General features: G+C 41.5%; 1 protein-coding gene across 1 annotated transcript in view; it reads right to left on the bottom strand.

Annotated features, from left to right (window-relative positions):
* Positions 1–26,664, bottom strand: part of ADGRG4 (adhesion G protein-coupled receptor G4) — a 75,336-nt gene extending 48,672 nt beyond the window's left edge. The window contains 12 exon segments of the mRNA XM_065900270.1: positions 1,104–1,148; positions 2,986–3,049; positions 3,475–3,529; positions 4,760–4,858; positions 5,203–5,501; positions 5,543–6,069; positions 6,072–6,356; positions 6,359–9,732; positions 9,956–10,115; positions 10,118–10,576; positions 25,423–26,037; positions 26,514–26,664. Coding sequence (XP_065756342.1) covers positions 1,104–1,148; positions 2,986–3,049; positions 3,475–3,529; positions 4,760–4,858; positions 5,203–5,501; positions 5,543–6,069; positions 6,072–6,356; positions 6,359–9,732; positions 9,956–10,115; positions 10,118–10,576; positions 25,423–26,037; positions 26,514–26,664 — 6,133 coding nt within the window.
* Between the last annotated feature and the right edge of the window lie 588 nt (positions 26,665–27,252).

Below are 27,252 nucleotides of genomic sequence, written 5' to 3'. Positions count from 1 at the left end.
TTAACAACCACGATCGTAATTATACTTTACATTTATGTAACCCATTGCCATCTAAAAATCACCTGCAAAAACATCAATGCATTTAGTCCTGACACCAACACTGTAGGGTAGGTAATGCAGGGATGGTCACCCCATTTTCTAGTCTCACAGAACTTAAATGATCTGCCCAGTATCCCGCACCTGATGGCTCACAGGATTTGGATCCAAACATGGCGATGATAATTTTAACACGAGCAAGATTTCACTGCACTCTATGTCCTGTGCTAAGCGCTGTATGTAAGTTATCCCGTTCCATCTTCCCGACAGCCCTGTGAGGAATGGTAATATTATTATCCTCATTTTACAGATGAGGAAACCGAGGCATAGGGAGTTTAATTAAGCTGCCCAAGGTCTCACAGTTAGGAAGTGGAAAAGCAGAGATTCTAACCCAGGCAGCCTGACTCTGGGGACCATATTATCACCAAAAGCTTTTTACATCTATTATTTGACAGGAATTTTACTTATGTGATGTTATCTATACTGTGTTCAATCTTTAAATTCTGACTCAGGTATTTACAGAATGTATTTTAAATGATGGCAGGTAATTTGGAATGCACTGTAGGCTTGACTGTATTTTGTATAGTCAAAATATTTGTCTCAGATTTAAACACCTTAAACCCTGGGCGCATACTAATTCTTTCAGAATCTAACATTGTAAAGCTTTGAGGCACTGGAACAGATGATGGAAGATGGTTTTGTCACACTCTGGATTTATTACGTGAATGCCTGTCTTGCAAACAATTGTGTCACTCTTGGAAAAACCAGGCTTTTTTGCCAGATGTCTACAACCAAGAAATTCCATTTATCATTTACAATCCCCAAATCATTCCATACTACTGTAGCCCCAAAAATGTGCCTCAAAAAACTACCACATAGACAGTTCAGAAAAGCAGAGGATGGTTTTCTTAGTGGCTTCTTGTGCAGATCCCAAAGAAAGTAATGTAATTTGACCCTCAGTTATCACAACTGAACTTTGCCTGATAATATACACTTGAATGGAAGAGCTATTTAGCTATATCTAATCAGGTATAGGATGGGTTGCAAGTAGATTTGTTTTGAAAAATTACTTACAAACGTTCGGTGCATGGTTATTTCTTCCTCAGTAATGTCTCTGTACCAAAATCATCAAAAAATTATAGAAAAATGAGGGACTTCCCTGGTGGCGCAGTGGTTGAGAATCCACCTGCCAATGCAGGGGACACTGGTTCGAGCCCTGGTCCAGGAAGATCCCACATGCCACAGAGCAGCTAAGCCTGTGCGCCACAACTACTGAGCCTGTGCTCTAGAGCCCGTGCACCACAACTACTGAGCCCGCGTGCCGCAACTACTGAAGCCCGCGTGCTTAGAGCCCGTGCTCCACAACAAGAGAAGCCACCACAATGAGAAGCCCGCGCACCGCAATGAAGTGTGGCCCCCGATCGCCGCAACTAGAGAAAGCCTGCATGCAGCAACGAAGACCCAACATAGCCAAAAATAAATAAAAATAAATAAATAAATTTATAAAAAAAATTATAGAAAAATGAAATATAGTACCAAATACATGAGGGAACAAGTTCAGGAGAAAGACAACTCAGGCAGAACAGTAACATCCCCCAGCTTGGAATTCTCATAATACTAGGGCTCCAAAGAGACACTCTAAAAGAGCTGGGTCATTATTTGCACACCAAAATGGTGGTAAGACTTTGTTTCAGCAATCCCACTTCTAGAAATCTATATCGGCCGGGGTGTATAAAATATATATACTAAAGTGAAGTAACTGAAATGTCCATCACTAAGGTAATTGGATAAATACACCAAGGCACACCCGTACAAAAGAATTCTACGCAGTCATCAAAATGAATAAGCTAGATCCGTATGTATTGGCCTGAGAGGATGTACATGAGGTATTCTAAAACAAGAAAAGAAAGTTGTAAAACAGTATGTAGAGTGGGAGCCCATTCTCTTAGTAAACACATGGCAACAAATCTAGAGAAATATATAAAATAAGCTGTTAACCAGAGTAGGTGGGGAAAGGCAGGTTTCTGAAGATTTTTGCTATCCATGCTATATATTTCTGTAAAGCTCTAAGATTTTTACAAGGACCACGTATTACCTTGGTGATAAAGAAAAATCATAGACACAGTTCTTTAAAAGAATGTTGTATACTCCAGACATTTCCAATTTTCTTTTAATAACCTATCGTGGATTTACTTCCATTACATTCTATGAACTTTCTTGAACCCATTTGTGTTTGAACATGCAAAAGAAACCAAAATCCCAGGGTATGGAAGACAGGCAGTCACATTCAATGTTTTAAAAAATCAGCTTACCATGGTATACCAGAACCATGTTTATTTTTCAAAGGGATTCTTCTGGATGTCCCTTTGACAGGGGACTAGTATACGTGCAGGGCAGGAGCAGAGAAAATAGTTCTCAGATGACCAGTTGCCTTTGTCATGGTCTTCTGGATACTACTCAGTGCCTGCCAATTTCACTGCAATCACCTCTCCAAATCTGTGCCCCAGGCAGGTCTTGAACTAACCATCATTCCTTACTCACTTTAAACATTTCAAGCTCCCTTGGAATTTCTAATTCCTGAAAGTGCATTATCCAAAAGTAAAAGGCCTTATAAATCCTCATGCAATGGCCATCCCTAGCCTTTCATCCCTTTAAGACATGATTTTTTTTTCCCTTAAGTCACACAATCATAGCATATTAAAGCTAAAAGTGGTATTGGGGGTAACTGAGTCCAATTCTACTGTTTCCCCTATTTACTTTCTTCTGTTTTGTTCTCCCATTGGCTTTATACCCTACAGTAACAATATAAACTTTTTTCTCATTCCGAAGAGAACTTACACTCAGAAGGGAAGATGAAACTCAAAATGCAGCAGTCTCTAAATCTCAGACAAAAACAAAGGAAATCCCCTCGGGATAGAAACAGACCCACAGTGGACGACACTCACATACCTGATTTAATTTGAACAGCCAGATTAGCAAGAACAGATTCACTGTCCTGAAATATAGAAGTCAACTGTAAAAGATAAAACATATCAGTTTGAGGATTCCTGCTGCTCTTTCTTAACCCAGCAACGTTACCTGAGATGATGTGATCATTAAGCTGCATTCATTATTTCGGTTGGTTCAACATCTCCATCTCTCCACTCAGCTTTTCAATTTACATTTCACCTATTGTTATGGGATGAACTGTGTCCCCCCAGAATTCATGTTGAAGCTCTAACCCCTTCGTGTGACTGTATTTGGAAATAGGGCCTTTAAGGAGGTAATTAAGGCTAAATGAGGTCATAAGGGTGGAGCCCTAATCTGATAGGACTGGTGTCCTTATAATAAGAGGAAGAGACACCAGAGATCTCTCTTTCTCTGCGTACACACACACAGAAAATGCCATGTGGGAGGATACAGTGAGAAGGTGGCCATCTACAAGCCAAGGAGACACGCCTCACCAGAAACCAACCCTGCCAGCACCATGATTTCGGACTTCCAAGCTCCAGAACTGTAAGAAAATAAATGTCTGTAAAATAACATACACATAACTGAACCACTTTGCTATACACCCGAAGCTGACCCAGTGTCGTATGTCAACTATACCTCAATTAAAAAGAAAACAAAAGAAAAGTCTGTCATTTAAACCACCTAGTGCATCATATTTTGTTATGGCAGCCCTGGTGGATGAATATACCCCCCCATTTTCAAGCACTTATAATCATGTCGTATATACTTGAAAATAAATGCTGATGGGGAGAGAGGGAAAACAGACATCATCGTTTACTGTTGGTGGGAGGTCACTTAGTGATAGCTATTAAAATGTGAAACATTCATGTCCTTTGATCCAGCTATTCCAGTTCTAGGAATTTATCCTACAGAAATACTCAAGTGCCCCCCAAATTTATTGCAAGGGCATCATTGTCAGCATTGTTTCCAAGTAGAGAAAAAAATAGAAACAACCTGAATGTCCACAAAAAGATGCCTGGATTAAAAAGAAATACTACAATACAACCATCCAGTGAAATCCTGTTGAAGTATATGAGGTAGATCTATATTTACCAGCATGAATGTGCTCAAAGATACAGGGTTAAGTGAAAAGAAAGCAAGTTGCCGAATAGCGTAATTACTGATTCTAATTACTTTTGTAAAAGAACACACATGGATCACTGTTATTATATGTATAGAAAAAATCTGAAAGAATATACTTTAAACTGGTAAGAGGAGTTAATACAAGAAGCGATATTAGGGAGGATATTTACTTTCTGGGTTTCAGATTTTAGTCTCTGAATTTTTTACGTATTACTCTTATTATCAGAAAAATGTAAGGATAACTGAAACACCTCTTATGTAAAAGAGAGAAGAAATGAAAATGCAGAAAACAAAAATATTTTAAGTATAATGGCATACGCTATGTTATCACGGCTCTCCTAGGTTCCCCAAATAGGGAAATTTGGCAAAGACCCAGAATTCATGTCAGTGGAGGGAAATGTACAGTTCTAAACCAATTAAAATAATAACATCCCATAAAAGCTTTTAGCATTTGCACTATGAAAGAGAGACCTCATACAACCTCATGGTGTTGATTACAGAGTGGATAAATTTGCAGCAAAAATAATCAAAACCAATTTGCTGTGAAATGTATTATGGGTAGAAAAAAAGTGTAGCCTAGTTTTAATCTACTCAGTCATATTTTTTCACGTATTTTTTAGGTAGCATAAATATTCAAAAGATTATTCACCAATTTTTTGCAAATTCTTTTACAACCCTGGTAATAGGGATCCTTAGCTCTTCATCAAAGACAGAGAAGCTCATTTCAATATTGTAGAAGGAAACTGTAATTAAAAATAAGGAGATTAGGGCTTCCCTGGTGGCGCAGTGGTTGAGAGTCCACCTGCCGATGCAGGGCACACGGGTTCGTGCCCCGGTCCGGGAAGATCCCACATGCCGCGGAGCGGCTAGGCCCGTGAGCCATGGCCGCTGAGCCTGCACGTCCGGAGCCTGTGCTCCACAACGGGAGAGGCCACAACAGTGAGAGGCCCACGTACCGCAAAAAATAAATAAATAAATAAGAAATACCTGTACCCTTCTTTTTACCTTTCTGCCTTCAGAGAACTGGCTCCCTTGGAGAACACACATCCCATTGTGCACGCATTCTGTGATATATTGCGGAACATAACTTTGGACTTAACAGCAATCGGTGAAGTCAAAGTTTCCATAGATAAAAAGGAAGGTGTGGAGTCAGGCCAGGTTGTCTCAAAAGAGGAAGGCGGTAGTGAAGACACAGTTGCTGTAGAAGGATGTGTTACTCCAGTGGGTATGAGTGGAGATGGGGCTCCAGTAGCAGTGGATGTAGTGGTGGCTGTATGTAAAACGGAGTCCTGTGTGGGCTTAGGAGGAACTAATGTCGGGGATGCTGATGCAGCTGGGATTCTGCTCCATGTAGATGTTGTTGTAGGGCTAGGTAGAAGCATGGCACCAATAGACCGGGTGCGGTCAATTCAACCATTCAACCATTATTAACCATTTGGGATGTAGGAGGAAAAGAAGTCTTTGGAGTAGAGAACTCGGCTTCAGTACTTTGAGGTGAAAACAGAAATGATGTCAAAGAGGGTGGAGCTGTACTGGATGGAATCCAGGGAGGGTATGAAACAGGTGCATTCACAGACGTGGCACCTTTTGTCCCGGCTGTTGAAGTATTTTCTGACAAGGAAGTCATCTCTTCTGTACTTGAAGAATGGTAAGTGGTGGATTTTACACTTTTTGTGGGTCCTGGAGTGCTCTTAAAGCCAGTCAAAGAGGGGGAAACCTGAATATTCAAGGAAGTATGGGGATTTTCTGAGGGAGTAGATGAAAGCACACTTTCAGGGGTGGCAATTCTGGAATAAGTATTTGTGAGAACCGTTACTTTACCACTGCTTACAGTAGACAGAGAGCTATTAGTAATCCCAGAGAATATGCCCAGAGTGGTGGCCTCATATCGTTGTGATGGTTGTCGTGTTGTTGATAGAAATGGTGAAAATGTGCTCTTTGGAATGGACGAAATACCTTCATGTTCTTAGAACTGAGTAGAGGAGAGGCAGGTGTGCTTACAAATGTAGTCACTATCCCAGCCATTATAGTGGTCGGAATAGTTTTCACAGAAGGAGAAGTTGGCTCTGTTGGGGAGGATAAGGATGTAGGTGTGATCCTGGAGGACACCTCGGTTATTTCTGAAGTAGTGAAAGCACAGGAAGCCACGGTGCTTTTTGAAGTAGACCCAGCATATGTCACAGGTGTGACATCCAATGTCAATGTTTGCACGGTCATAGAAGGCCTGGGGGTAGTTGAAGACAATAAGTATAGAATGATCCACCTGTTGTGGAAGCATCAGAAGAAACAGCAGAAGGTGGAAACGCAGAGTCATTAGCTGACATTGAGGACATCTCAGCCACAGGTCCAGAAGTGGCTACAGAAAGACTTTTCAAACAATCTGCGAGCGCTGTTTTAGAAGATTCAGTCATTAGTACCGTGGGAGTGTCAGAAATGCTTTTGGAGGTGAAGGCAGTGACACTAACTGGCCGTGGGGACCTCTGGTAGATGGGAATGGACGTTGCCATAGCGGTTTTCCCAAGAAGTGCTGTAGGTACATTTGGAGCAGAAAGGGCTGTAACGATCCTGTCAGGAGACATAGTTGTAAAATTGGCATTAGATAGTCGAGCTGTGGAAAGAGACGGAGTCTCAGAGGAGGTCTGTGTGCTTTCAGAAATAGGAGAGGCAACTGAAGACACCTCAGGTTGAGTCCTAGATGAAAGCAAGTGTGAAGGAGCTGTGTTATCGTTTACAGGATTTGATATCCTGGTTGTCCCAGAAGTTATGGTATCTGCAGATGAAGTATCCTGGCGGTGTGAGAACGGGTGAGTCACAGAGGTAGTGCTTACTACCTTTTTCTCAGTCCTGGGAGTATATACTGAGAGGGCACTCACGCTCTCTTTTTCAGGAGACAAAAGCGTGGTCATTGTCAGAGCTTGTGAAGGGAGAGCTGTCCTCCCAAGACTGGGAGGCGTTTCTGAAATGTGGACATCTGCTGTTGAGGTAGGTGGAGTGTGCGCGCTCCCAGAAGTGGGAGATGAAGTTGGACTCTCATTAGGTGGAGTCACAAACGGAGTCTCTGAAAGTGAATGTGTTTGGTGACTGGAAATTTTCATGCCCTCAGCAAATCCTGTGTTTGTCATTTCCGAGGATGAAGTACTGTGGGAGTCTGAAATAAGAGGATTCTTTGATGAGGACATTTCTGTCACCTTCAGAGTTCTAGGGGTCTTTCCCAGGGAGGTGGTCATCTGCTCCTTGTCAGAAGATAAGGTAGAAATGTCAGTCTCTAATAAGGTGGGGACCAGTGTGTTTACAAGATGTGTGGAAGATTGAGAAATGTGACCATAGAGCGAAGTAATAAGCTTGTTGGCAGAGATGTGTGAGGGCATAGTGTCATCAACAATGGAAATGTCTGTGGTGCCGGTAGCCAAGCTAACAACATGTCCACTACCACTGAAAGTGTATGGAAAGCTGAGAGCAGGGGTAGAAGTCGCCTCCACTTGAGCTATGGGTTGGGTTGCTAATGGTGTAGACATAGTTGAGGTTACATGAGTGGAGGACACAACACGAGTGTTGTCAGGGAGAGCTTTAGAGCAGCCAAGAGTGGGTGTGGAAGGGGTTACCGTGTCAGCTGACGGGGACAGAATGGTGGTCTCAGCCTTAGTTGCCACAGGAGTGGGAGGCCTCAGCGAGGGGACTAGAGTTTCTGCCAGAGAGGGAACCGCCGTGGGTGTCATCCTGACAGAGATCCCTGTGGCCTCTGAAGTGGTGTGGATGGAGTCTCTGTGAGAAGGCACGGTACCGCTGGCTGTGGAAGTGCTCTGATCCAATGGCGGCATCGATGCTGTGGTCACTGCAGCTGATGACAGAGTTGAGATATCTGAGGGCAGAGATGTGGAGGAAGCCCTGGCCAATGTAGAAGGCCCAGGCATGGTAACCTTAGTCTCCTCAGACAGCACCATAGAGGTGACAGCAGAGACATTAACCGGCAGTGAGAACACAAGGGTAATAGGCACAGGGGTTGCTGAGGAATGCGTGGCTATAGGCTGTGGAAACAAGGCACCAGCAGTCAAGGACACAGCTGTCCTGTCTATAGGGATAGTGGCAAAACTCGTCCTCAGTATCCTTGTGCTGGAAGCACCCAGGGGTTCAGAAAATGTCTCTGTGCTCCCAGAAGTGGGAGATGGAGCTGGATTCCCCTCAGGTAGAGTCTCTGAAGTCCAATGTGCTGTGTAGATGTGGGTGGAATTAAAGATTTCTGTAGTTCCATTAGGTGAATTCTTAGGTGTGGTTTTCACCGATTTTGTAGAAAGCCAACTTTCTCTCGCTTCAGTAGTTGCAGTTGTATTATCCAATTGGGTAGTCAGTTTCTCCATATCAGGAAGTGGGGAAACAGATTCATCTGTTGCTTCCAGTATCGTTGCAAATGGAGAAACCTCGGTTGTCGCTGCTACAGTCTATTTTCCCTTAAGAAAATGGAAAGTGGTTTCTTTCCTTGTCACAGCAGTTCTGAATCTTTGTGCTGTTGCAGACCCTGCAACAGGGGCTATTGTCTCTCCAGATGCAATTGTACCATTTGTCTCTGTTTGCGTGTTCTCAGAACAGTAGAAATTTGGTTCAACATAAGCAAGGGTAGATATTCTATCTACTGGTGGAACAACTGTCTCCCTTGGTGTTGAAAGAAGTTCATTTACAGCTACTGTGGACATAGAGGTGGGTTTTAGTAGTAAGCTGATAAGTTTACACTCAGGCAGTTTGGTTACAGGTGTGGCTCCAGAAACTGTGGAGAAATTAGCAAACCACGGAGATGTCAATTTGGATAGAACTGCTGTATATCTGTCGGTAGTAACATCAGCGGTGGTCGTGGCCTCACTCTCTGTGGATGCTTCTGGTTGGATGATAATATTAGCAGTTGTGGATGAATGCTCTGTATTAGAAGTACTCCCATGGAATGCTGATGTCAACAGGGTCTGTTCTGGCCTGGAAGTCCAAATGATCTCATTGGTGGAGGATAGATGGTTACCTTCATCAGTTACTGATGTGGGACCAGACTCAGACACCTTGGATGTGGAAGCTGATCTAGTGGAAATCAGAGGAAGCATGTTTTCACCACCAGGGGGTGTATTCTGGGTATATACTGGCCCAGTGATTGTGGGGTAAAGCATAGTTCCAGCCACTGTAGGTGCAAGTGTGATCCCAGTAGTCAAGGCTGCATGTGGAGTCTCAGCATCAATAACTGTCTGTACACTCTGAGCTCTGGTGAATGGAGAGGATGTCCTAAAAGAAAGGGCCACGGAAGAGGCCTCTTTTGGCACAGAGGTAGATATTGTGCCCTCCACTCTGGGTGAAGAGACATCCTGGAAATCTGTAAATGCCAGCTCTGTTTCAACTGTTCTTAGCGCAGGTGTCATTTCAATAGACCTAGTTGAATAAACTGTAAAGGGTATTTCCATATCAGTTGTTGCCAATGTGGATGCCGTCTGATTTCTAGGAAATACAGAATCCACTGGAACAGCTGTGGAGAGGAGCACAGACTCAGGTGGCAGTGCTGATCCAGTCCCAACGTGAGTAGCTGTAGCTGAAGTCTGGTCCACCGTGGACTGAGGTACACTTCCAGCAGCTGTAGATGCAAGAAACTCCTGGCTAGGGCTTCCCTGGTGGCGCAGCGGTTGAGAGTCCACCTGCCGATGCAGGGGACACGGGTTCGTGCCCTGGTCTGGGAAGATCCCACATGCCGCGGAGCGGCTGGGCCCATGAGCCATGGCCGCTGAGCCTGCGTGTCCGGAGCCTGTGCTCCGCAATGGGAGAGGCCACAACAATGAGAGGTCTGCATACCACAAAAAAAAAAAAAAAAAAAAAAAGAAGCTCCTGGCTAGCTGTGGAGATAGGGAGTGCCCCCATACCTGTGGATTTGTGTTTGGGTCAAGATGTTGTAGACATGGATGTCGACTCAATAGATGAGAATAAATATGTTGTCCTCCTAAAAGCCGATTGAGATCCAGTCACTGAAGTTTTGAATGTAATTAACTCTTGGTAAATCCACACGTGTACAGAAAATTAGTAGCTACTGTCGGATGAAAGGTCTCAGTAGCAATGGATTCAGCCATTTTTGTTCTCCTTGTGCTCTCTGAAGATGGGGATTTACTTATTTTCATGGAATTGGCAGTAGGGCCTATGGAGGTACTCTTGGTAGACAGAGCAATGGATGCTGAAGTAGACAAAATGTCTGCTGCGAATGTAGCTGTCTCAGCTATGGATGTCTTTTTAAAAATTGGTGCAGTCATTGTTTACAGAGGTGGAGATGTTGTATTGGAATACGATCTGGTTGTATAATCAGTTGCAAATACAGGCATGCTTTTAGACTCCACGGTAGAAGAATATACTGTCTTTTGTGGTTTTAGTCCAGTAACTTGGAGTGGTGTTGTCAAATCTATTTGCTGTGAAAGAGTTGTAGTTGTTGCCTGAATTGCTATATTTTCAGAAACAACTGAAAAATTACAAAGCATGTGTCACTTTGGATTCAACTTTAGAAGTCAGAGACAATTTAAGAAACAGCTCTATAATGGTTTTTCACATTTTTAAGAGGAGATAAGTATCAGATATAAATCAAATCATGTGATTACAGCTGACCCTTGAATTATAGGGTTTGAACTGTGTGGGTCCACTTATACGCAATTTTTTTTTCAATAGTAAATACTACAGTACTACACAATCCACGGTTGGCTGAATCCTCAGATGTGGAAGAGCGGATGTGGAGAAATCACAGATACAGAGGGCCAACTATAAGTTGTAATGGGGGGACTTCACTGGTGGTCCAGTTGTTAAGTCTCTGCGCTTCCACTGCAGGGGGTGCAGGGTTTGAATTAAGATCCCACATGCCACGGGGCGCAGCCAAAACAAAAAAATTGTAACGTGATTTTCCCTGCTCTGGAGGGTTGACATTCCTAATCTCCACATTGTTCAAGGGCCAACTGTACTTGATTTTTCTTTTTCTTTCTTTCTTTCTTTCTTTCTTTCTTTTTCTTTCTTTCCTTCCTTCCTTCCTTCCTTCTTTCTTTTTTTTTACTTGGTTTTTCTTAAGATGATTTTCTGCTTTCCAAAATCTATATATGGTTCTCATAATGCCCTGGTTAAGTAACAGGTAGAAGGATATCCATTCCATCGTGTCTCCATAAAAAAATATAGGCACTCCTAAAAGAGGGGTGCATACTAGAGTAGCACACTGAGTAAGAGGATTAACTTTGGGAAACGAACCAATTTCTTGAAAGACAAGTGGTCAAACTCGCTTAAGAAGAAATAGATGACTTGAACGGTCCTATATCTATGACAGAAATGGGATTGTGTGGTTAAAGTCTTCCAAAAAAAGGAGGACCAGCTTTGGATTCAAATAGATGTATTTTTAAATCCTGGCTCCCTCATTTATTCATTATGTAATCGTGGACTAGTTAGCTAACCTCTCTGTGTTTCAGTTTCCTCCTCTGTAATGTGAGATAATAACACCGACCTTAAAAAATTGTTTTGAGAATTGAGTTAATGCATGTAAAATACTTAGCATAGCACCTGGCATATAGGAAGTGCTCAAAAAATGATTAACTGTTGTCAAATGCCTATTATTCATCTCAGTACTATAAATTGAAAATGTTTTGATCTGGGACCCCAAGATTAAAATTTCTTTAACATATGCCATTTATGTATATATATTTACATAAATATACATATATTATTATATATTACATTATATATAATAATGTATACATATGTATAATAAATTTACATTATGTACATTAAAAACATACTCAAAATATGCCAAAAGAATATGATAGGGCTTCCCTGGTGGCGCAGTGGTTGAGAGTCCGCCTGCCGATGCAGGGGACGCGGGTTCGTGTCCCGGTCCGGGAAGACCCCACATGCCGCGGAGCGGCTGGGCCCGTGAGACATGGCCGCTGAGCCTGCGCGTCCGGAGCCTGTGCTCCACAATGGGAGAGGCCACAACAGTGAGAGGCCCGCGTACCGCAAAAAAAAAAAAAAAGAATATGATAAAAATAAATATAAACAGAAGTTTCACAATATTTTCTTCCTGCATTCTAATGTAATGATGGGCACAGTCACACAGGAGGATAAATTAGTATGTCTATAAATTCATGATCACCAACTTCAAATAAGCTTTTCACACTGCCCATCCAGCCTACCACTTTTCTCTGGTCAATTTATGCTCCTACTCTCTGCAATAACTACTGAAAACCTTCCCCATTCTCAAACTTTACCCTCACATGTTTATCAAGTAACCTTTTCCTCTTATTTCATAGGAAAAAAACAAAGGAAGTCATCAGGTAGAAACTTAGCTGTGCTACCGTCTCAGAAAGCTGACACCAACAGTCATCCCTCCTTTCCCTAAGGAGCCTTCCCCTCCTGATTTAAAACATGTTCCAGTCTGTTGCAATAAAACATAAAAAACCCCGGGCTTCCCTGGTGGCACAGTGGTTAAGAATCCGCCTGCCAATGCAGGGCACACGGGTTCGAGCCCTGGCCCGGGAAGATTCCCACATGCCGTGGAGCAACTAAGCCCGTGTGCCACAACTGCTGAGCCCATGTGCCACAACTACTGAAGCCCACGTGCCTAGAGCCCGTGCTCTGCAACAAGAGAAGCCACCACAGTGAGAAGCCTGCACACCGCAACGAAGAGTAGCCCCCGCTCGCCGCAAATAGAGGAAGCCATGCACAGCAACAAAGAACCAAAGCAGCCAAAAATAAATAAATAAGATTTAAAAAAAACCACATCCTTCTGCAGGTACTGCCCTGTCACTCTGCTCCCCATCACACCCAAACTTCTTTAAAGAAAATTGATCTCTACTGGCTGTCTTCATGCTCCCCTGACCCATTCTTTTTTTTTTTTTTTTTTTTTTTTGGCGGTACGCGGGCCTCTCACTGTCGTGGCCTCTCCCGCCGCGGAGCACAGGCTCCGGACGCGCAGGCTCAGCGGCCATGGCTCACGGGCCCAGCCGCCCCGCGGCACGTGGGATCCTCCCGGACCGGGGCACGAACCCGCGTCCCCCGCATCAGCAGGCGGACTCCCAACCACTGCGCCGCCAGGGAAGCCCCCCCTGACCCATTCTTTAGCCCACAGTAATCTGGCTTCTGCCATCATCATTCAACTGAAGAGCACTCACTAAGGCCACCAATGGCCTCCATGTAGACAAATACAATGGATACCTTTTCAGTCCTCATCTCACTTGACCTTTCAACAGCTTTTGATAATGTTGACCACTCCCTCCTTCTTAAGATATTCTTTGAGTTGACTTCTATGACATAACGCACTCTTGGTTTTTCTCCTACTTCTCTGACCACTCCTTCTGGCTATCACCTTTGCAGACACATCCTATTTCACCTGGCCATTAAATATCAGGGCTCCCCAAGGCTTGGTCCCAGCACCTCTTTTCTTCTCACTCTATAATTTCTTTTTTTTTTTAATTAATTAATTATTTTGGCTGCACCAGGTCTTAGTTGACACATGCAGGCTCCTTAGTTGTGGCACGCGAACTCTTAGTTGCAGCGTGCATGTGGGATCTAGTTCCCCCACCAGGGATCGAACCTGGGCCCCCTGCATTGGGAGCACAGAGTCTTACCCACTGCGCCACCAGGGAAGTCCCTCTATAGTTTCTTCACATCTAGGATTCCAACTTACACATATATACAGATGAATCTCAAAGTTATATCTCTAGATCAGATCTCTATTCTGAGCTCCACATTTACATAACTAATTGCTTACTTGACATCATCTCTTGGATATCTCATTAACACCTCAACTCAATATGCCCCAACTTGAACTCTCTCCAAACTGGGTTCTCTTTCAGTATTCCCACAGTGAATCATACATTTAATTGTGTAAGCCAAAACCCTCTCCCTCTGTCTCCTTCATTTCCTCTCACCTGCTATAGCCAATCCATAATCTTGTCCTATGGATCTTACCTGCTAAATAGCTCTTTACTCCACCTGTTTAGCCTCACCTTTATCACTTACCACTCTGACCAAGCCACCATCAATCTCTCACCTGGACTACTACAGTAGCTTCCCAACTAGATTCTGCCTCTACTCTTGGGGCCCCTCCAATCTGTTCCATAATGCAATCAGAATGATCTTTTTGACATGCAGATTTGATCACGTGTCTCTCACACATACACACACACCTTCACATACTCAGCTCCCATTAGTGGCCTTGTATTACTCATAGGATTAAAAAGTTTTCTTAATAGAGCCTAAAAAAACTATGCATGGTTTGGGCTCTACCTGCCTCTCCAGCCTCAGTTTGTACTAAGCTTCTCCCTTGTTTTCTGGGCTTCAGCCCGGCAGCCTCATTTTAGTCCTGCAACACTTGGCATTATTTTCCCACCACAAGACTACTGCATGTCCTGTTGCCTCTACTTAGAATGATCTTCCCACCCTTCTTCATCTGATTAACTTCTATTCTGCCTCCAGATCTCGCTCATGCATCACTTTTTAGGGAAGACTGCCTTCCTTTGCCTCCATAACTAGGTCAAACCAATCTATTCTAGGCTCTTATGACATACCTCTTATGACAACCCTCACACCTCTTCTTCATAGTACTTGTCACAGATGCAGTTTTTCATGTGTGTGTGCTTATTAATACCTGTCTTCCTCACTACACTTTATGGGTAGGGCCTTCATCTTTCTTTGCTTGCTCACCATTACATTCCCAGTGCCTAGTACAGGGCCTGGCATGTGGTAGATGTCCAATAAATATTTGCAGGCTAACTGAACAAGTGGAAATGATGAAGGCTTGGAATGAGATGAGACTAGTGTGGGGAACCCTAATCCTACAGCTATTGCAAAGGAAGAATTGACATGACAGTTTATGTTAGTGAAGAGGTTTAAGAGATGAAGACAGAGAAATGTCAGAGAACTTGACTTTTGCTTTTGGGCTACTTGGAGAACAGTGGTGATATTCATAGAAATAGGAAAATTGGGAGGGCAGCCTCACTCGGAAGAAAAACACCCGCTTCAGGCTCAGATAAGTGGAATTTGGAATGATGGTGGAACATCCAAGTGAAAATGGTGCATGGTAAAACTCAACACTGAGTCATAATTTTTTACCAGTTCAAATCACCCAAAATGAAATCATGCGTATTTACCGTTGGGAAATTAGCATTTTGAATTTATCTACCTGGGAAGCATAATACCTATGATGTAGGAATAATTATGGTGGTAGACAATCTACTAACTTATTTCACTGTCTCGAGCATGAAAATTACTTTTAATTTGCATATATAGAAATTCTGAGATGTGTGGGGGATATTCTTTGGGATTTCGTGGTCATCAGCAAGTAGAATGAGTGACGATCAGAAACCTGCAACTAACTGTATAGATGAGTAGACAAAAGTTCACACATTTATAAAAAGAAAACTCAAAGTGATATGAGAAGTACTTTTTTACTTAATTTTACAGCATCGTTTCAATTATCAGAGATTCACATCCTATTAGGCAGTATCAAGAAACCGGTACATTTCAGCAGCACGATATTTATTTCAAGCTTCTGCATTCAAATTTTTCCATAACTGCAAGTAAAAAGAGAATTGTCAGGATCTTGGCTCCCATTTTTGCAGATGGCTTTACCACAGCCAACTGGCTTAGCAAACCTGTTACAGTGTCACTTATATCACATTTGAAGAGTGTGGCATCCCAGGGCCTGAATCACTCCCTATGAATGCACTAATTGTTGAGAGAAGATTTCACAATTCCCATTCCTTTACAAATGATTAATGATTGAGCTGCGTTAACTTTCTAGGAAGACAATAAAACACTACATAACACAAAAGCTTAAGTAATCTTCTTTGATCCAGCATTCAAATAGCACCGTTAGAGAAATCCATAACGAGTAAACTCTTATTAGAACACGGAGGATGGGAGTTAGGCGTGATATTTTTATCTGGAGAGGGCTGAGCTATAGATGTTAATTGTTATTGACACTTCCCGTAAGCATCTCAAAAAGAAGCATAAGACTGAGAAAAAGAAAAACAAATGAGTTGAACAAAATTGCCAAACAGGTGGCATTTTAAGTACCAGATATCTCCTAGGAATGAATGCAACGTTCATTTTAACTTAAAACCTGGATTTGTATAATTCAGCAAACCTCCCATTGAATCTTTCAGATGAAAGTGGTTTTTTTCCAGAGACGTTACTGTCTCAAGGTTTTTCCTCTAAAGTCTTTATTAATAAAAACTCAAATCTTCCTTAATTAAATCACAGAATTTTAGCACTGTGTTGGAGATTGTATTCAATCCCGTCATTGAGATATTAGGCCCAGAGAGGTTCAGTGTTGAGATGAGATTTCCACCGGTGAAATATGTAGAGAAGAAATAAGACAGTGTGTGCTAGTGCTTCAATTATCCAGTACCCATAAGTGCATGCCCTCAATTTACACAGAATCATCACAAACCCTGGAGAAAGAAGAGACTCTACCTAAAAGAATCAAGAATTAGCAAATTTAGATAATAAAAGCCAAGTTCTGCAAATGCTGAACTGCTCAAGAGAAAGCTATCACCTAAAATAGTCAGACACAAATTTTAGAAGAGAGAATCACAGTGCTAAAGCAAAACATGAAGGCACCCTTGCAAGCCTAGGCATTGAAACCCAATGTGGATCCCAATTACAGCCATGCCCTGAAACAATATTCCTTAAATAATCACTCATATCCCAAATAGAGGTAATCCAATCAAATGTCAGTAGCTTTTTAACCAGGATCCATAGGGATTAAAGATCCATGGAAGCAACCTAAGTGTCCATCAACAGATGAATGGATAAAGAAGATGTGGCACATATATACAATGGAATATTACTCAGCCATAAAAAGAAATGAAATTGAGTTATTTGTAGTGAGGTGGATGGACCTAGAGACTGTCATACAGAGTGAAGTAAGTCAGAAAGAGAAAGACAAATACCGTATGCTAACACATATATATGGAATCTAAGAAAAGAAAAAAGATCATGAAGAACCTAGGGGTAAGACGGGAATAAAGACACAGACCTGCTAGAGAATGAACTTGAGGACATGGGGAGGGGGAAGGGTAAGCTGTGACAAAGTGAGAGAGTGGCATGGACATATATACACTACCAAACGTAAAATAGATAGCTAGTGGGAAGCAGCCACATAGCACAGGGCGATCAGGTAGGTGGTTTGTGACCACCTAGAGGGGTGGGATAGGGAGGGTGGGAGGGAGACGTAAGAGGGAAGAGATATGGGAACATATGTATATGTATAACTGATTCACTTTGTTATAAAGCAGAAACTAACACACCATTGTAAAGCAATTATACTCCAATAAAGATGTTAAAAAAAAAAGGCATTGCAGATTATGTGATTGTCCATGTAGAAAATCTCGAGGAACCTAAAAAAACCTAAAACACAAAAAACCTCCTGGGACTTAAAAGTGAGTTCAGTAAGGTTGGAGGATACAAATTAACACCAAGCAAAGAGTTCTTAGACTTGACACCAAAAGCATGATCCACAAAAAGAAAAATCAATAAATTGTACTTCACCAAAACTAAAAGCTTTTGCTTGGTGAAAGCCCACGTGAAAAGGATAAAAGAGTAATCTACAGATTAGGAGAAAATATTTGCAAAGCATATATCCAACAAAGGACTAGAATATATAAAGAACTCTCAAGACTCCACATTAAAAATAAAAAATCCAATGAAAAAAATGTGCAATGAATTAGGAGTTTGGGATTAACATACACACACTACTATATATAAAACAGGTAAACAACAAAGACCTACTGTATAGCACAGTGAACTATACTCAATATCTTGTAATAACCTATAATAGAAAAGAATCTGAAAAAGAATATATACATGTATAACTGAATCACTTTGCTGTACACTTGAAACTAACACATCATAGTAAATTAACTATACTTCAATGAAAAAGAAAGAGAGAAAAATCGGTAGAAGACATGAATAGTTCACTGAAGAGGTTATACAGATGGCAAATAATCACAGGAAAAGATATTCAACATCATTAGGCATCAGGGAAATGCAAATTAAAACCACAATGAAGGGCTTCCCTGGTGGCGCAGTGGTTGAGGGTCCGCCTGCCGATGCAGGGGACACGGGTTCCTGCCCCGGTCTGGGAAGATCCCACATGCCGTGGAGCGGCTGGGCCCGTGAGCCATGGCTGCTGAGCCTGCGCGTCCGGAGCCTGTGCTCCGCAACGGGAGAGGCCACAACAGTGAGAGGCCGGCGTACTGCAAAAAAAAAAAAAAAAACAAAACACAATGAAAATCACTACACACTTACTAGGATGAGTAAAATTGGAAAATAGTGACAACACCCAATGCTGGCAAGGATGCAGAGAAACTGGACCACTCATACTTTGCTGGTGGAACAGAATATGACACAACCACTTTGGAAGACAATCTGACAGTTTTATATAAAACTAAATGTGCAACTACCATAATGCCCAGCCATTACACTTTTGGGCATTTATCCCAGAGAAATGAAAACTTATTCTCACACAGAAACCTGTACAGAAATGTTCATAGCAGGCTTTTTTTTTTGGTAATAGGCAAAAATTAGAATCAGCCCAGATGCCTTTTAAGAGGTGAATGGCTAGACAAACAGTGATATATCCATGCCATAGAATCCTATTCTACAATGGAAAGGAACAAACTATGGATACATACAACAACCTGGATGACTCTCCAGAGAATAATGCTAAGTGGAAAAAAAAGCCAATCCTTAAAGGTTACATATTTCATGACTCCATTTATTAACTTTTTTTTTTTTTTTTTTGCGTTATGCGGGCGTCTCACTGTTGTGGCCTCTCCCATTGCGGAGCACGGGCTCTGGACGTGCAGGCTCAGCGGCCACGGCTCACGGGCCCAACCGCTCCGCAGCATGTGGGATCTTCCCAGACCGGGGCACAAACCCGTGTCCCCTGCATCGGCAGGCGGACTCTCAACCACTGCACCACCAGGGAAGCCCTATTAACATTTTTGAAATGACAAAATTTTACAAACAGAGGACAGATTAGTTGTAGTTATTTTACAAACAGAGGACAGATTAGTTGTAGTTATTTTACAAACAGAGGACAGATTAGTTGTAGTTGTCAAGGGTTAGGGATGTGGGAAGCAGAAGTGGGGGAAAAGGGAAGGAGGGAGGTGGGCGTGTTTATAACAGGGCAACACCATGGATGGTTGCAGTGTTGAAACCATTCAGTATCTTTTTTTTTTTTTTTTTTTTTTTTTTGCGGTTCGCGGGCCTCTCACTGTTGTGGCCTCCCCCGTTGCGGAGCACAGGCTCCGGATGCGCAGGCTCAGCGGCCATGGCTCACGGGCCCAGCCGCTCCGCGGCATGTGGGATCCTCCCCGACCGGGGCACGAACCCGCGTCCCCTGCATCGGCAGGCGGACCCCCAACCACTGCGCCACCAGGGAAGCCCCCATTCAGTATCTTGACTGTGGTGGTGGACACGTAAACCTACACAGGTGATCAAACTGTATAGAACTCAATACACACACACACACACACACACACACACACACACACACACACGCAAATGAGTACAAGTAAAACTAGAGAAATCTGAATAAGATCAGTGGATTGTATCCATGTCAATATTCTGGTTGCTATACCATAGTTTTACAAAATGTTACAATTGGGGAAAACTGGGCAAAGTGTACAAGAGATCTTCAGCTGCATGTGAACCTACAGTTATCTCAATAAAAATTCAACTTAAAAGAAGCAAATGCAAAAGCCCGCACCGTGCAGGTAGTTGAATGATAACTGAATGTCCATTTGTACTGCAGGGACCACAGAAGCCATGGAGTCTGGCCTCCATCTTTGAAGGGCTTACAAACATGTTTTGCCGCATTCATCCTGTTCCCATTTGTGAACAAGTGATCACTTGCACAAATGACCTGCATGAGCTGTGCTGTCTCTGTATTTTAAAGTGGTGATAATCCATGCTAATTCACAGGGGCCTGTGGGCTTAATTGCCATTTGCTCCTTCACTTTAGACCAAATTGTATTATTGTAATCATTGGGAGCTGGAGAACAGAGGTATAGAGTAGCTGCATATTTATGAGGCATTTTGTTGCGGATGTACCTGCCAACAGAATATTAAGTAGAACATTTGCTAAGGTACCAAATTCTGCTTGTGATTTGGGTATATCACCTCATATTAAATCTTTGCGTTTTTCTAGCCCACATTTTGCATCTGATTTTTCTTTCAATCACGACCTCTGGAAATATAATTCAGAGCGTGTTTATTAGATTTGTGAGAGATAATGGTGACCAGAAACTGTCACAGACACATCTGCCTGTGGGGTAGAAAAAATATGAAATGAGCATCTTTAACATGATGAGAAAAAAAAATTGTTTTCAAAATGTTGTCTGTATTCAGTTTCCAGGCAAGGACATGAAAAATGAATCCTGCAATAGAGAGAGAGACAGGCTAGAAGCTTCCATCTCTGAATCCATAGGCGAATGTCACCCTGTGCAGGAGACTACAAATTAGGAGGTTTGAATGAACTACAAACAGCTCTTGCTTATCTTGCGTGATGAAAAATGAGGATAGCACAGAGAACTGATGTACAGGGGCAAAACCAAATTGCCTTTTAGCTAGAAGAGCCCATCACAATGAAACCTTTCCTATCAGAGCTGATAACTGGATAGAAGGCTTAATAGTGGGCCAAAGGTCTTAGAAAGTACATAAACTATATAGTCAATCTCTGCATATTTTAAGAATGGTTAGTTCATAAAGTAATTCAAAGCAGCTGGAGCATTAGATTAATTAATAAATCTTAGCAAATCGATAGCTACACACACACAGGGACCCTATGTTTTGATACAGGGTAGATTTTGCAGAATGGACTCAAATCATGTTACTTCATTCTTTCCCAAGAAGGGATTTCTCAAATGCATTAACTAAGAGTGATTTAATCTACATACCTACATACATAGGAAGTCAGAACAAATCCTTTGTTGGATCACGTGTCTGAGCTGAGATTAGGAAATTACTCTCAATTTACCTAGAGAGGAATTTTAGCTTCTCATCAGTCCCTAATGATCACGTCAAGAAATTCCAGTCACCATCCATACCTTTTAAAAATACATTAGATTTTTGTCACAGCTAAAACCTGGATACAACTTAAAAGTCCTTCAAAGAAAGATCATTGAATAAATTATAGCATAGCTCTATCATAACCCCTACACCCAAAATAATCAGGTAGGTCTATACTTTCTGATATGGAAATATCTGCAAAATATATCATTGAATGTAAAAAAATGATACAGAGGTCTATGCTTGTGATGATGATCCCAACTGTGAAAAAGAAAAACAAAGAATATTTGCACACAAACCCAAGTTTTAAATTGTTTCTGCAAGGATATATAAAAACTTTTTAATCATTACTTTTAGAGAGAAGCACTTGGGGTAAGGGGGTCGAAGAGAAAGGAGACTTTTAATTTATATCTTTATGCATTGTTTGAATTTTAACCATGCATGTCTATTACTTTTACTGTAAAAACTAAATCAATTTTAATGAATAGTTAACTTAATAAAATAACTAGCAAAAAAGGTAAACCAACTTAAATTGTAAAAGCTTATATCCTTTTCTCTTAAAATTGTACGTTTAATAATGTGTCCTATGAAATTACAAGCCCATGTATACTGAGATGTGTGTACAAGAAAATTCGTTGTAGCATTACTTGTAACTGCAAAAATTTGGAAGCAATTTAAATGCTCAACCGTGGTGAGTTAGTTCAATAAATTATAGTACATCTATAAATGGATATATGAAGCCCCAAAATGGATGAGCTGGATATAAACCTACTGATGTGTCCATGATAATATTAAGTTAAAATAAATCAAATTGTAAACCTATATGTACATATGCATATATTATTTTTATTTTTTTAACTATACACATCCATACACACCCATGCATACACACACACATTATAAATCCATAGGAAAAAAATTTCTAAAAAAAATAGACACCTCTGTGGAGAGGACGCAGGGTAGGTTTTACTTTATGCTTCATGTATTTTTGCATTGTTTGAGTTTGTTTTATTCACAATCATTTATCGCATTTGTGATTTTTTTAATAAAGAAAAAATGCTTAAAAACTACTCCAAAACTAAATTACTAATGACTAGCACCTTTGCCATGATTATTATTTATCACTGCACTGTTTAAATATTCCTGAGACATCTCCAACTACAGTGAATACTTGTTTATTAAACCCAGGTAGCATTCATGGTTTTCAGCAAATGTTCCCCCAAAGCCTTGTTCTCATGAATACATAAATATACACATATATAGTTTATGTGTAAATAGATTTATTGAGAATTGTAACCTAGCAATGTGTTCATTAAAATTTAGTTTTGAAAGGTCATAATCCCTCTATGGACCATAAATATCAATTTATTAGGCAAAAGCTGAAGCTAGACATGTAGTAACCACTCCTATTTATTCAGATAACTGCCTTCATTTTCCCCAGATGTCAGACAGCAAGATGGAGGTAGAAGAAATTCTATGGTGTTACAGCTCCTTCAGTGGTGAACAGGCAGTGACCATAGCTGGTAGCTTAATTTCCCCAGGTGGATTATCAACACCAGCAATTCTCTTCAAAGGAAGCTTCTAAGAGAGTGGCTCATGACTGTTTTGGGGCCACAGACTCCTTCGAGGCAGTCGTGCAAGGTGTGTGGGGTGAAAAGAATGGGCTTTGCAACAGGACAGATCTTTGTGCAAATCCCAGCTCCACTACTGATTTGATGGGTGACACATGGCAAGGACCTAGTAAAAGGCAGCGATTACATTTTTTTAGAATATGATGAAGACTATAGACTGTCCTCCGGAGGAAAAAATTCATCTTGCATTTTTAGAATGGCGCGTACCATCTCAAGGGCTTTGCTCACCTGTCAAGGCCATTCTGGACCTCAGGTTAGGAAACCCTGTCTAAGGTTTGGAAAGAACATTTGAAGGAACCTGAATAGTAGAAATAACATTTTCTACTCCTTTTACTGATTGTCATTTTAGGTTATGTTTTCTTTGGCTTGTTTGTTGTATTGGATTATTTGTATATTATGCCCACCAAGACTTAATCAGACCAAGAGGATAGATTGTACATTAAAAAGTGTACAAAAGAGCAAAATAAATGAGGGTCATCTAACACTTTATCACTTCAGTTAGATTTAGTCATTTACCAGCAAAGTGGTATGAAAGGCCATGGCAATTCACTGGCCAGATTAGGTTTTCAAAGACCACTGCTAAGCATATGGATTTAATAGAGCCATACTTCTGGTTCCTTCCATCAATGATAAAGTTACCTTAAACTGCTTTGAGCGAGCTGTTCAGGCTTAACCTAGTAGCTCGCTTTTGTAATCAGAGCCAGCTAGGACTTTTCTCTTTCATTTTCAAGCCTTCAGAAAGGAGAAAAACCAAATGCCTTCAGGTAGTAGCTCAAAGGAATGGCTTTCCTGTTCCTTTGCATTAGTCTGAGCTCAAAGAAACACAGAAACCCTCTGCCATTAACTCAAACAGCATCCAGACCGTTGGTGAAAACCTATCTCCATAGTCTGCAGGAGTCCTATTAGGCATGGATCTAGCCCCCCTTCCCTCGCTACCCCCTCCCAAATCCATAAGAACAGTAAATACTATTCTTCTAAGAATAAGTGAACATTTCAGGAAATGAGAAAAAATTCTATCTTGTTGCTGTTATCAGTGACTTTACCCACGCTTCAGGACTGCAGCTGTTGACGATGGAGAAGATTGGATCTGACGGGAGAGTGGGGTTGTACAGAGAAAATCAACCTTATATTTCCCCCTAAAAACTGGAAAGAAGGGAGGAAATACATGTGTAATTCCAAAAACCCAGTTTTCTTACAAGAATTCCATCTAACAGTTCTCCCACAACGTCATTGCTCTCAAAAGAAAAATGAATTGGTTTATCAATATCAAATATTGGTATTATCAATTATCAATACCAAAGACTGGGGCTCTTTGGTAAAATGGCTGATTCTTGGGCTGAGTGGGAAGACTACAAGATGAGCCTGTAACATCTTGTTGTGCTAGAAAGTACGGAAGTGCTCGAAAAATAATGGGAATGTGTCAAAAGAACACAAGAGCCAGACTGAAGGACTCCCACTGGCCAAATCTGGGCCAATTTGAGCGATAAAATAAATGACAGCAACAGATTGCAACCCATTGAATAAACTAAGAGTCCATGAATTCATGCTGATATAAACATATAAACAACTGAAGGAATAAATAAGTAAATGTAGAAGAGAACACTCTCCCTCACAATAGAATGCTAACTAATAAATGTAGAAAAATGATGGAGTTCTAAAAATCGTCATTTGGCAGTCATCATAGTAATAAGTGATTGAGGCAAGAATCGTCGATAGATATAAAACTACTGGGTGAAAGTTTGATAAGAAGAGGATATTGATATAGCCTCCTAATATCTCTCAGGAAATTACTCAATTATAATGGAAAAAGAGTAACTTTGCAGTGGAGAAATCTGTCATCATTAACATCAAGTGATCAAAGTTACCGTCACCGGTATTGAGACAAATTGGCATCATGAAAGACAGGGAAAAACTAAGGGTCTGTTCCACATTAGAATCTAAAGAGACACCATAACTAAATGCAATGTATGATCCTGAATTGGATCCTGGACCAAGTAAAATATAACTATAAGAGAAATTATTAGTACAATTGGCTAAATTTGAATATGGACTATGAATTAGATATTAGTACCATATCAATGTTAAATTTCCTGATTTTGACAACTGTACTGTGGTTATGTGAGAGAATGTCCTTATTCTCAGGAAATTACACACTGAGATATTTAGGGGAAATGAGGCCCTATGTCTGCAACTTAATCTTAAATTATTAAGAAACAATTTGTGAGTGTGTGTGTGTGTGTGTGTGTGTGTGTGAGAGAGAGAGAGAGAGAGAGAGAGAGAGAGAGTGTGTGTGTGTGTATGGAGTGGGGAAAGAGAAGGGGACAGAGAGAGAGGGAGAATGATAAAACATATGGGGAAAATGTAACAGTGAAGCTGGGTAGAGAATATATAGAAAAATTTTGTCCTATTCTTGCAATTTTTCTGTAAGTTTGAAATCATATCAAAATACAAGACAAAAAGTACTATTTGCTCTACGTTAAAAAGTAGACGACAAAACTGTGGCAACCTTGGGCCCCTCTGAGGAAGACAGAGCCTGGGCCTAGGAGTGGGTTATTTATAGTAGCAAGCAGAAGAGTTCTACACCACCACTACCCTTGCTAAGGAAGACAATTCATCAGTTACTCACCGCAGCGCACTCTCATGTCAACGGTTGGAATGATCTTGTTGATGAGCCAAACGTCTTCTTCCCAACTAACCACGTTTCCGCTCAAACACTTCATAAACTCTTCACTTCCCAGGATGTGGTCCCAGAGTTGAAAGTAGTACAAGCTGCTGGTGAACCTAGGAACCATGTCTTTAACACGGTCATCCCCTTTCTTGCGAAAATGTCCTAGAACCAGCGTCCCATTAGGCGCCAGGTTTTGTGGCTGATCGATCATTACCAGTATCCTTTCTTTACTCAGGAAGAGCTCTAATCTGCCTTTCACACCGTCCCATATCAAGCATATTGTGTGCCACTGAAATGGAGTCAGGTGGTAACGGATGTAAAAGGTCTTGCCCAAGTTGTACACGATTAGCTCCTGATGGTCTCCTGCAAGTCCAAGGTCTATGTCTTCTCTACCCAGGAAAGTAGTTTTAGTAATATAGGAGAAGGCCATCCAATCATTTGATCTGGCACCCACAAATCGCAGGTCAACGCATACTGTGAATCGACTGAGTTCGGGAATGGTGTTGGTCAGGCTCACATATGTGTCAGCTCTGCCATAAAAATCCAACCTTTTTCCTTTTAGTGAAAGTGCACCTGTCCACATTTGGGGGAGGGAAAAGAGAAAACAAATGAAATTTTTTGTAACAAAAAAATCAATTTTAACATCTTTTTTAGCCATAGAGCCAAATCCAGATTATACAATACTATTATGAGTCAATACCGGTGCAAGTAAGCCAAAATAGTTGATATACAAAAATCATCTCTATTTGACGTTAGCATGTGACTTGACTTTGGCAGAAGAGCTTCTTCCTAATTATATTTTGCCTGGGCTAATAAGAAAAGTTAGATTAGTGTTCCCAGAGCGCACACCAACTGAACACTTTGAGGGGGCGGTTAGAAGTGGGGTTGGGGGGAGACCAAGGAAAAGGTAGCTTGGACTTAAAATTTGCTGTACATAATCCTCACTCATATAATCAAAAGGTGACTATTTCCATCTACCTAACTGCCTTCTTGTATTCACGGTGCAACAGCAATTTATTTCCCCAATGCCTTTTCCTGAGCCAAATTACCTGATTTATTCTGTCTCTGGAGACGGCTTCTCACTGAGGCACTGACAGGGGCCTGAAGGATGGACAACGCTGAAGCCGCAGGGCTTCCGTTTGCGTTCAGGAAAGGGAGAAAGGGCGCTGCCCGGAGTGTATCCTGATTCCTCCCTTCCATTTCCTCACTAAGGGGGCTGCAGCTTTAAGAGGCTCAAGACGGCCACGTACCTGGTTACCACTGGCTCTGCAGTCAGGCAACCTGGGTTGGAATCCCAGCTCTGACGCTCATCAGGTGGGTCGCTTTGAGCAAGTAACTTAACCTCCAGATGCCTCACCGTTTGCTTCAGTAAAATGGGAATTCAGGGCCACAGTGTTGCATGAATGCACAACCCAGGGCCACCACTATAGTCTACGCCAAATAACACCCCTACCTGCTGTCCTTGCAAGATTGTTTGAAGATTAAGTGACATGATGTGTGCTCTCAAATGTTGCTGAAGGACATGCGCGTTGGTACAGTCTTTTGGCGGGCAATTTGGCAATATCTATGAAAGTATAAACTGAGTATGCCCTTTGTTTCATAGGTAGCTATTAATGAATCATGATACTATCACCATCGCATACCTCACAACCCAGGGCACTAGGCAAATATCTGAGGCTTGCCGAACATCAACCTAATTCCACTCCCAGCACAGCCCAAGACAAAGCAAAAAGAGCTTTATGGCAGAATGGAATGTTAACCTTTCTCTGAATTAGGGGTGTAATGTTG

The sequence above is a fragment of the Phocoena phocoena genome, chromosome X (genome assembly GCF_963924675.1).
Source record: "Phocoena phocoena chromosome X, mPhoPho1.1, whole genome shotgun sequence".
NCBI lineage: Eukaryota > Metazoa > Chordata > Mammalia > Artiodactyla > Phocoenidae > Phocoena > Phocoena phocoena.
This window is presented reverse-complemented; position numbering and strand designations above follow the sequence as displayed.